The sequence below is a fragment of the Peromyscus leucopus genome, chromosome 4 (assembly GCF_004664715.2).
Source record: "Peromyscus leucopus breed LL Stock chromosome 4, UCI_PerLeu_2.1, whole genome shotgun sequence".
Lineage (NCBI taxonomy): Eukaryota > Metazoa > Chordata > Mammalia > Rodentia > Cricetidae > Peromyscus > Peromyscus leucopus.
Window position 1 is genome coordinate 38,683,548 of NC_051066.1, and position 12,284 is coordinate 38,695,831.

Genomic DNA, 12,284 nt, shown 5'->3' on the forward strand with positions numbered 1-12,284 from the left:
AAAAGACCCATTGTATTTTTTATGTATAATAAAGCCTCTTGTACTGTGTGTGAGAGAGAAAACACGCATTACTGTGATTGGTTTTCATTAGGTGAATGTTGTATTGTGTTTTGTCATTTGAGTGTGGAAGCGTGTAAAGTGTGATCATTTTTTGTTTAATCTCAGGTCAGAAGACAAGAAGGTTCTTCTGGAAAAGACCCCTCAGAGGACCTCAGCAGCCCTTCACATCAGGAAAGGTGGTTCTAGAGCCTTCTTTGCCAACTTCAGACTTATGAATGTTAAAACATCATTTTGTATATTTTTGAAATGTTTAACAATTGTTAAAAAAAACAAAAACAAAAACTAGTTGACTGTTAACCACTGGAGTGGACCCCCATGTGAGCTGACCTAACCACATCACATAGTTACAAATGGAACTGGACCTAAACAGCTGAATTCTCTACCAGGACCCTGTTTCAACAAGCCCTGTATTGTGGCCATTTTGTTTGACATGGATGAATCCTGATATGAACCCGAGTGAAGAATAATTAATATTCATATGTTTACAGAGAACATGAGTGTGACATATGAATAAGATGAACTACTGTGCAGTGCACTTATGAACTAGCACTTTTATCATTTGCTTTGTGCCTAGCTTTTCAAATACTAGAATTGTTTTTAGGATATTTTCTACAAATTTAAATTCTATTTTTTTTTTTTTTTTTTTTTTTTTTTTTTTTTTTTTTTTGGTTTTTCGAGACAGGGTTTCTCTGTGTAGCTTTGCGCCTTTCCTGGAGCTCACTTGGTAGCCCAGGCTGGCCTCGAACTCACAGAGATCCGCCTGGCTCTGCCTCCCGAGTGCTGGGATTAAAGGCGTGCGCCACCAACGCCCGGCAAATTCTATTTTTTTTAACATTTAACTTTTCCATAATTCTGTAGCCCATAAAAACTACGCTGTATATATTTAATTACAATGAAAAAAATTACTTGAAGTTATAACTTACATTTTAAAATATTGATTTGTTTTTAGGGATAATATAGAGAAGACTTTCTGGGACCTTAAGGAAGAATTTCATAGGATTTGCTTGCTGGCGAAAGCCCAGAAAGACCACTTAAGCAAACTTCACATACCAGACATTGCAACTGGTAAGATTCAATTATCTTATAGTAATTTTAATTGTACTGGTTGAAATTGATTTCACTTTTAATAGAAAAATACTTCCAAATGCTTATGAAAGGCTAATAATCTGCATCTTGCCTCTTATGATTGAACAAATATATGCTATTAAATTCTATGCTGTACATTATAGAATTCTTGCTTTTTTACTATATTCATTGTATATGGTGCTATATAGGTTTAACTGAATTGAATCCACTTAATAAAAAGTACTATCTTGAAAATGTAAGATACGTCTCTATATCTTTTATTTGGGGTCATATTAAACATTAACTCATCAGTAAGTGACCTCAAAGCAACACTACTAACTACTTAGCTAGCTAAAATTATAACATCACATTTGTTTATAACTAAATTCTGCCTCAGATGTCATTAAACACTACTTATAGTTTCTGATAATCTAGTTCAAGAATAAAAATGTGCAGTGTACATTTCCTCAGAACCAGTTCTTTTGGCAGCACAGAATAAAAATTCAATAAAATAAAAATATAAAATGCCACTTAGGAACATCTGTTTTGCACACGTGTTAGTTTTTTTGTTTTTATTGAGGTAGGGTCTCAGCCTGCCACCTGGCTGGCATGGAACCTGCCATGTCTACTGGGCTGGCCTCAAACTTGCAGGAATCCACCTGGCAGTCCCCAAGTGTTGGAATTGTAGGCATGAACCACACGCCTGTGTGTGTGTGTGTATGTGTGTGTGTGTGTGTGTGTGTGTGTGTGTGTGTGTGTGTGTGTGTTTTGGATTTTTAGGTTTCATTTCTTTTTTTTAAAGCTCTAGACTGGCATTTTGGTAGTTGCTTCCGTAGTTAAACTAATAACAAAATAACAGAAATTAAGTCTAGCATCCAGACACTTCAGTAAACAAAAGGAAAGTAGAATGATCATTGAGAATGATAGATTCTCTTTTTATCCTTGTAATTTGGGGTATACTATAGACAATTCCCTAGCAGTGTGATTACAGTTTTCACTCTGAGAGATGTTGCAACAGTGATGACGAGTCTGTCCTTAATTGAAGGTCCCATTGTTCTGTGGCTCTCACGTCATAGCACTTGAAATCACTGATAGCTTTTGCCATAGCAGCCTTGATTTCCAGTGAATGGTGAGGGGGAGGAAAGCAACCTTTGTGTATAGAGATAATCTGTGTGTCCCCACGTCTGTCTTCTGTCTTCTCAAAAGGAACTCTTCATTTCTCCATCTTAATTCTGTAATGTTCAGGAGAAATGTTTCTTTTACACAGACTAAAGACACTAGAAATAAACAGTTTCACTTAAAATAGGCTAGCTGTATCTAGAATTCATAAGCATGCTCTTTGAACATCAACATCTTATCAAAACATTGTAATAGTGATATATTCTTTGTTATGCAGAGAACATAACCCATTATCAATTATTTAATACTTTGACCATTTTTAAATTGCGTAAGTCTAACTCTTAGTATGTATCTGTCAACCTGAACACTGAGTGTTTAACTTCCATTTCTTCCTCATGAAAGCTGCTTAACATTATTCTTATGCTTTATATTAACTGTGTCACAAATAATATGTAAAACATTACTCTTGAAATGTTTTACATCTGTATTAAATTGAGTAAAGCCTTGCTTGGTCCAGACAAAACACAAAATGTTAAATATTATGCCCTACAGTATAGCTAGCTCTCCACTGTCTATTATTGTGTATTAGAGAGGAGAGAGTGCAGACACAGTTTAGAACATACACCTACCTGTGCAGGGTTTCCGACACGTGTCATTACCGTGCACACCTGTGCAGGGTTTCTGACACATGTGTCATTACCGTGCACACATGTGCAGGGTTTCCGACACGTGTGTCATTACCGTGCACACCTGTGCAGGGTTTCCGACACACGTGTCATTACCGTGCACACATGTGCAGGGTTTCCGACACGTGTGTCATTACCGTGCACACCTGTGCAGGGTTTCCGACACACGTGTCATTACCGTGCACACATGTGCAGGGTTTCCGACACGTGTGTCATTACCGTGCACACCTGTGCAGGGTTTCCGACATGTGTCATTACCGTGCACACATGTGCAGGGTTTCCGACACGCGTGTCATTACCGTGCACACCTGTGCAGGGTTTCCGACACACGTGTCATTACCGTGCACACATGTGCAGGGTTTCCGACACGTGTGTCATTACCGTGCACACCTGTGCAGGGTTTCCGACACGTGTCATTACCGTGCACACATGTGCAGGGTTTCCGACACGCGTGTCATTACCGTGCACACATGTGCAGGGTTTCTGACACGTGTGTCATTACCGTGCACACATGTGCAGGGTTTCCAACACATGTGTCATTACCGCGCACACCTGTGGAGGGTTTCTGACACATGTCATTACCGTGCACACCTGTGCAGGGTTTCCAACACATGTGTCATTACCGCACACACCTGTAGAGGGTTTCCGACACATGTCATTACTGCATACACCTGTGCAGGGTTTCTGACACATGTCATTACTGTGTCTCTTTTGGTCATTCACTCAGGGCAGTAACCTTGAGAAAAGATAAAGATAGAACTGTATGTTTAAGGAAATATTTTCTAGGGGAGAGTTACTAGTCTAAAAACAGGGTCTTATTTCATTGGCTATTAGATAAAAAGAATACAGGATTAGGGATATAGACAATCATTGGCTCTTTTGTCAATATTCATGATAATTTGCAAAGGCAGTCTAAACAGCCTAATGACTATTTCTAAATGTAAATTTAGAAATCTAAATTTTTTCATTTTACTCGTTTTCCTTGCAAAAGTAAGTGTTATTGAAACAAATTGTAAATGCTACATGCTCACTGGCTTGTGTCTCTCAGTGTGTGACTCGTAGGGTGACAGGTGTTTTCATGGACTTTGTTTGATTTTTATCTAAGCTCAGAGTTCTAATAGTCATAGGAATCTTAGAATCTTCCTCTTACCATGTGTACAGATCAACTCAAATTACTTTAAAGTAGCTAAGCTCATATACCAGCTAGCTATTCCAAAAGAAAATATCTGCCTACTTATTACAGCTGATTGTTGTTTCCCTGTTTTCTTTGAAGGGGGATTAGGTCAGCCGTTAAGAAAGTCAGGCCAAGCACAGCTTTGTCAGCTTGATCCTCTCTGTGTAGAAACCAGCATGTTCAGTTTAACATAATGATTCTAGAACACTCTGGAGTTAACTACCTGGGTCCTAGTGCCAGATTTAGCACTCACTGGCTGCACAACCTTAAAGGTAGCCATAGAATTAACCTCTCCATATCCATTCCTTCACATGTAAATTAGAGATAATAATAGTGCCTGAGTTGGCGTTACTTTGAGTATTAAGTGAATTAATGTACATACCACAGTTAGTGCATGGCACATGGAAGTGCTAGCAGTGTTAATAGTCGTTGCCATTAGCAGCAGCTGCAGAGTCTAAAGCATTTACCTTGCTCTTCTGAAAATCATTGGAGAAGATATTCCTCCTCAGGTATTGCAGAATTTTATTCCTATTTCCTAGCATTTCCTGCCACCCTCAAGTCTGCAACCAAAACAAGTGACTACTTGAGAGTGAATGGACTTTATCAACCTCAAAGGTCAAAGAAATACAGCCAAACAATTGAGTTTGGTCTCAATTAGTCACAGCCAGAATATCTAGTAAATGTGGGTTATAATCTAGGTCCTGTGAGGAAAAGAATGCAGTGTGTGCTGGGCAGTAGGTGGACACCTGGGTAAATAGGGAGCAGAACATGCTTTCAGATGTCATTAAACCTGCTTTAATGGGGGAAGGGAAGTCTACCTGCAAACATAAGAGTGTTCAGTCCTGAGAGCACCTAAGCATCATGGGAGAGCCACCCAGAGAATCAGTGTCGAGGTCAAGCTGGGAAGGACAAGTCAGAATTAGGCAAAGAGCTACGCATGGTAGTGCCTATAGTCATAGTACTGGCAAGGCTGGGGCTGGAGGACTGAGAGTTGGGGGTAACCCTGGGTGCCATAATGAGGCAGTCTAAGGGAGAGGAAGGGGGAGATATGTAGGTGTGTAGCTAATGCTGCAGAATGAACTAAAGAAGGTGGAGGCATTGTACTGCACACCATATCCAAACAGAAGGCTTTTGTGTTGGAATGTGCTACGGCAACAGTTAAGTGTCGTAATACCCCAAAGATCAAAGAAATATAAAGAAATTGGCATTTGTTGAATGCCTACTAACATAAACAGAGTGAAAGGTGCTTTGTATGCTCTGTACTCTTGTGCCTGCTTCATTGATAAAGTCTTCATTTGTGAATGTATGACTTCACTAATGACTACTCATTCATTGTATAAAATACATGGCTGCACACATAGTACTGCACACTTGTAATTCCAACCCTCGGGTGGAGGAGTCAGGAGGGTCAGGAATCCAGAGCTAACCTCAGCTACATCGGAAATTCCAGGCCAGCCCAAGCTTCAGGAGACCCTGTCTGGAAGACAAAAACAAACAACAAATACACGACAAAGCTCATTGGCTTCTTGAAGTGGCCTTGTGGAGCTAGTTTTGTTTTTCCAGTGTGTCAGGATCATAAACATGGGCTGTGCTTTGATAGTTGTTGGGTGGGTTTTGGTTTGCTTTGCTACTGTGAAATACAGCTCTTGCTGGTCCTTTGTTACACTGTGGCCTTTGCTGGTTTGTTTTTTAAGATTTAATTTTAATCATGTGTATGTGGGTATGTGCATGAATGTGGGTGCCTGTGAAGGCCAGAGAAGTAGGGTCCCCTGGAACTGGAGTTACAGGTGGTTGTGAGCCACCAGTGTGCGTTCTGGCAACTGAACTCCAGTCCTCTGGAAGGACATGTGTACTCTTACCACTGAGCCATCTTTTCAGCTCAGTTCTATGGTGTTTTCTGAATTCATAAGTCTGCATTTCTGTTTTGCTTGCCTCCTCCCATACTGCCAGCATTTGCTGACTTCTTTCTTCCCTTAGCAGCTCATATCTCCATTTAATTTGCTGTGATCCCTGTCACTCTGACTGGTTCCTCAGTTCTCCTTGCCAGCATCTGACTGTAGCCTAGAGATCTTGTTGGAGAAATCGCTTCTAGATGGATGGACTAAAGCAGCTCTGCTGCCTACCTCACATCTGCTTGTTAGTTAAAGAGGCCTTTCTAACCCCGAGAAAATGACATATACACATAGTTTTGTTTTCTCTTTTTGAGGCAGGGTCTTGCCATATAGCCCTGTCTGTCCTATGTAGATCAGGCTGGCCTGGAATTCACAGAGATCCACTGCCTTCTAACTGCTGAGACTGAAGGTGTGCAACACCACACCCAGCCATATTTACATGTAATTCCTTAAAGTGCATCCCAGGATGTCAACCTCTTCTGCTTCCACTGTCTTCTTTTTTCCTGACCCTGACACCACTGAGTGTAGACAGTTAGTTATACTTAATAACACACTGATATTAGGGGAAATGAATTAACTAATTCATGTAGTAAATAATAAATGCTCTAATTTATATATACATGTGTATGTATGTATATATGTATACATGTATATTTAAGCTTACAGTTGTAGCTTCTGTTACAAAGTAAGTCTATACACTACAAGCATTTTTGTAAGTGTGAAGCGGTGTAGCTGAGAACAGGATGCAAAGCTTGTAACAGAAGACGTAGGAGAAGACAAAGCAGTCCAGTTGCAGCCTGTATGCTGTGTTCAGTTCACCTGCAGGGGACCGCTGTTATCCTCGTGGAAGATGGGAGCGAACATAAAAATACCGGTTGTCTTCAGTTGGTAGAGAAACCAAGAGGAAAACAATAGTCCTCTGTGAAAGCTGTTTCAGCTTTGTGTTTTCAGTGATTGGAGTGTGACTGTTCCCCTGTATCCCTCTTCCCGCAGACACACAGTGCTCTGTGCCTATCCAGTGCACTGATAAAACAGATCAACAAGCAGCACTGTTTGAGCCCCAGGCTAAAGATGATATAAACAGAGGGACGCCGTGTATCGCATCTGTTATGCCAAGAGGACTGGGCCGAGAAGAGGAGGACACCTCTTTGGAATCACTTTCTAAGTTCAATGTCAAGTTTCCACCTATGGACAGTGACTCTACTTTCTTACACAGCACTCCAGAGACACCGAGCATCCTTACTCCTACCATATCTGAGGCAGTGTGCCAGGACAAATTTAATATGGAAGTCAGAGACAACCCAGGAAACTTTGGTAAAACAGAGGAAACTCTATTTGAAATTCGGGGAATTGACCCCATAACTTCAGCTATACAGAACCTTAAAACAACTGACAAAACAAAATCCTCAACTCTTAGAGCTCCGTGTTTGCCAGCTGGAGAGCATAATGTGTTCTATGTAAATACATTCCCACTGCAGGACCCGCCTGGTGCACCTTTTCCCTCATTGGACTCCCCGGGAAAAGCTGTCCGAGGACCACAGCAGGTAACTGTTTTGCATTAACAAATATTTTATTATGTGTGAACACACATTTTGTCATACATGAACAGATACGAATCTCTTTTAAGTTATCAGACATCCATTTTAGATTAATGACTATCCATAGTTGAGGCTTTCAGTAAAATATGTAAATTCTGTAATAAAGGACATGAATTTTAAATATGAATATGATAAAACTGTCGAGATTTATGGCATGGCTTTACATGCTCGTTCCCTCAATCACAACTTATTTATATCAGTATTCTAGTGGATGCTTTATTAAACTCATCAAATATTAAAAATTTGTACATGTACACATAATAATGTGTAATTTTCCATAAGTAGATATTTGCACCAAATATTCAAAATAAACTGTCATTCGGCCTACTTGCTACCTTCTCAGTTACAGTAGTGCATAGGTCTGCAAGGTGTAGTGTGGTTGCTAACCTGACATAAACAGATATCCTTATACATTTTTCGAGTAATGAGTTATTTGAAATGACTCCTGACTGAGTTAATCAAATGTCTATTTCCTGTTTGTGAAGCAGGAAGACTATGTAGCCCATGAGTCTAATCCTACCACCCTGTTTCTCAGATTGAGGTTCTTTCACAGAAAGATTCTTTTTGCTAGAGAGAAAAATAAGTTTTGTTTAATTCCTGAAGGCAAATGAAAAGTATATAAGTGTTAAAATACACAGAAGCTTCTGAAAAAAAAAAATTCCCCATTAGAACTTTCAAACATTTGATTTTCTTTCATAGAAAAAAGTTCCTTTGGCTTTAAGAATTCTTAGTTCCAGGCCTTTAAACAGCGTGTAGGAAGCAACAGTCAGACTGGAGTATGCTTCAGTACTAGGTAAAACTAGGGTCTGACAAGTCTTAATTATTAACTCTCTGTGTTCTGCCCTGTACTTATTTCACATCATGGTCTCAGCTATAGTTGCTACCAAATGAAACAATTAAACAATTTCATTTATTGCAAGTGGAATTCCTGTGGAGCTGTGAACTGCATCAATTCTAATGCTTGTTATTCCCCCTCCATTCTCTCTCGCTTGTTCTTTTCCTAGTCAGTCTGTGCATTCATGTTTCAGTAGATGGCACCCTGCATTGTACATTTACTTTCCATAGTGCAGCAAGGGAAACAGCTGGTATGTGATTACAACTTGGTGGAAAAGTATTCAGCTTTAAAAATGCAAGGGAATTGGTGTTGAGTTGTCACAAGACATGGGGCATAAGGTTAGATAATTGATATTTTGGCAGAAAAAGCAAAGAAATTGGTTTGATTTAAAGGCCACGTTACAGTTTTAGTTTGCAAAAATATTTATTTAAATGAGTCTTTTTAAACATTACTCTCTTGTATTAATGAAGCTCATGGGTACAGTTCTTGAGTGGTCCACAGACAGTAAGAAAGGAAGTTTGGTTACATACTTTGTTTTTACTTTATATTAATCATTACCACCAAATACGTAGTTTTTACTTAAGCTTTCAGAGCAAAGACTAAAATATGTATCAGCTTATTTTTGTTCTGTGTGATTTTCTTTTTTTACTTTTGCTGAGTCAGTAATTGGGGTTCCAATTAAATTCCAAGAACAGATCCAGTCTGAACCAAAAGCTACTGTCAGATTTCAAAAGTAAATTGTCACTGGAAGATTGGCTTACCAAATTTAGGAACTGACTCACTTTTAAGCTAATTTCTTGCTGTTTTATAATTCTTAATAAAAATATATTTAAAGTAATAAGTTCATTACTAGCCACAACAGTTTTGCATTAGAGTGTTTTTTTACTTTTTCATTCAACTACAGCCAGTAACATTTGAATCTAATTAACTCTTAACTAATTTCCACTTACAATTATTACTGCCTTTCTCTCATCAGGGAAATTTTTCAACAAAAAATTACTTTGCCCCAAATTTTATGACATTTATTTTAAATATTGTTAGTTTTGTGTCAACAATAACTTCCCATGAAAATAGATTGAATCCACATCCTAAGATGTTTGTTCTAACTCTTGAATGTATCATCCTACCTAAACAGAACTTACATATTAAAACCACTGTACACAGCTGTCCTGCAGTACTCACTATTAGATAGTGATGCCTTGAAACCCAGCTACTTCAGTTAACAGTACTGCTTATATCAGTACTTAGCTAACTAGATGAATGAAGTTAAAGGCGTAAAAACTGTCAGGTGCTGAACTAACCTGTGTTTCATTGAAAACATTATTAGTAATTGGAGCACAAAGGAGTCTCTTTAAATGGTTTTATGAAGTCACTCTTAATTTAGCTGTGTCAAGGTAAGAATCAGTTTTTAATAATCTGGCTTACACAGTTCAGGAAAGTAAGATATTTTTGTCAATATCATTTTTATTAAGTACCTACTATTAAACTAATTCCTACATAGTATTATTCTAGGGTTCTTAAAAAGATATTTACAAGTTTTTATTTGCTAATAAGTACAATGGAGGTGGTTCTTTTTATTTACAATTTTCCATAGTTCTTTACTTGGACACCTATTGATAGGTTTTTATTTTATTATCTGCAAGAAAGAGTGAGGCCAAACAATAAAACAAGCAAAGTAAGAAATCAAGAGACTGTGTCTCAGGTTCAAGTTTGTTGAGTGATTTAACATTTGAATTTTTTAAACTGGCAAATGGGATTTGTATAGTAGTTTAAAAGAAACTTTTTGAAGAAACCAAAATGATGATTATATGTAATTTGTTTATTTGTATTTTGAATTGCCTTTAATAAAAGTGTGCTTGTACATGTATTATTACAATTTAAGGTTCCTATTATAAAGTACAAAACATAGAACTTAATAAAGTCTAAAGTATTGGCCAGTGTTTCAAAACTATTGCCATTGAGATAACTGAATATTAATGGCTGCTGGTGTTAAGCTGCAGTATTTTTAAAAATGTAAAGATATAATTCAAGAGTATGTGGTTAAGCCATGCCCACTCTGAAAAATAAATCTGCTTTCATATTAGATAGGGAATTTCAGATGTAAGCTCATACAAAAGTCATTCAAATATTTGGATTTGAAATTTGATGCCAGTTGATTTTAAATACAAGTAACAAAGGATGTTTCTGTTTGTCTCCTGCAGCCCTTTTGGAAGCCCTTTCTTAACCAAGACACTGACTTAGTGGTACTAACTGGTACAGACTCGGAACGCCTTAAACCTCAAGTGTGTGAATTCTGTCAAGAGCTTTTCCCACCGTCCGTTACATCCAGGGGGGATTTCCTACGGCATCTTAATTCACACTTTAATGGGGAGACTTAAGTCACATTTGAAAACAGACCTATCACGTTCTCTGTGATGATTCTGGATTCGTAATGCTAGAGAATGCTTGCTTGTAAGCTAAATTTAAGATGGTTTATAAAAGAAATTCAGTGTCACAGTTATTTGAATTTTTTTCTAAACTTGTTATTTTATCTTTTAAGAGATCATTTTGTACAAAACTAATTCATTATATTCATGTTTACACTATTATTATAATAATTCAAAATTATGCTTGTGACTTAGAGTTACATAATCATAATTTGTGTCTCAAATCCCTACGCTTATTGTTTGACTCATGACATCTATTAAATTTGGTAATACCAAATGTTTATAGGGTATTGTGTATAGGATTTCACTTGAATTTTTAAATTATTTATGCTACAGCTAATGTTCTTTTAAAATACATAATATAATTTATAGAGAATAGCAGACAATATAATCATCTAAATAGCGAATTGGACATTAGTTACCCAGTGAAAATTATTTAAACATTTTAGATCATTTTTAATAGTACACATGGTTTTAATTTTTACTGTGTGTATAGATGCATGATTAAATGAGTTAAATATTAAAATTTACATATGTTGTGATAATTAAAAGTGTTCTCTTTTTCTGAGGTAAATAAATAAATGACATTTGGGGAACGTTCATAAAATTCATGTCTCATAGCATTTATTACACATTAATAGATCACTTTAAATTTTAAAACGATCTTTCAAGCTAAGCATTCTAAATTTTTTTTTCCTTTTATTGAGAACAAATGCAAAAGCCTGTAAGGAGAATCCATATTTATTAATTTAGATTAGAAATGTTCAAATTCATGTTGAGAGATTTGCTATTCATTGTTAGCAGCCTGATTGATGGCCACTGGTCTCGAGACGTCTGAGAGGGGGTACCAAGTCTGCAGTGCTGGAAAACTGTTCAAAATGAGACTTCCCTTTCATTCTTCACGATTCTTGCCGTTTGGGCTTCTCTCCCCTCCCCCGCTGCATCCCCAATTTTTAAAAATGGTTGAGACGCGGTTTCCATTTTATGAAGTAAGCATTGACTTGTAGCTTTCAACAGAAATGTAACTGTCCTTGAGCAATGTCTCATACTGGAAGGTTTAGGTGGGGGAATTTGAGCAGGCCTCTGTGCCCAGTGGAAGAATGCTAGTGGAACCTCGACTTTTCAAGGTGCCAAGCACATCACATTGACATCTTCCTCACCAAGGTGACATGGCGGTTATTAGGTATTCACTGTGAAGGTTTCTGAGGCATGTACATCTTTTCTGTTGCCACTAGGCTGAATGGAAATGCCTAGACAATTATCCCAAGACTCTTCTCTTCCCCTACCCTCAATCCTCCTAGCCTCCCCTCACTACACTCACACAATTAAAACTCCAAACTTCCCTGTATGTACCAGTCAGGATATACATACCCCACTACCTATCAGAAAGGATTTTTTTTTCCTCTCCCCTCACTCTGTTGACATCTTA

General features: G+C 37.8%; 1 protein-coding gene across 5 annotated transcripts in view; it reads left to right on the plus strand.

Moving 5' to 3' along the window:
- The window catches only part of Tank (TRAF family member associated NFKB activator), an 84,014-nt gene extending 72,548 nt beyond the window's left edge, over nucleotides 1-11,466 (plus strand). For 4 of the 5 annotated variants that reach the window (XM_028867308.2, XM_028867388.2, XM_028867244.2 and 1 more), the window contains 4 exons: nucleotides 166-236; nucleotides 1,010-1,125; nucleotides 6,990-7,540; nucleotides 10,631-11,462. In XM_028867308.2, coding sequence (XP_028723141.1) covers nucleotides 166-236; nucleotides 1,010-1,125; nucleotides 6,990-7,540; nucleotides 10,631-10,807 — 915 coding nt within the window. In that variant the 3' untranslated portion in view covers nucleotides 10,808-11,462. Of the gene's footprint in view, nucleotides 1-165; nucleotides 237-1,009; nucleotides 1,126-6,989; nucleotides 7,541-10,630 lie in introns of all 5 variants that reach the window. The other variant, XM_028867456.2, reaches the window with a different exon arrangement.
- The last annotated feature ends 818 nt before the right edge of the window (nucleotides 11,467-12,284 follow it).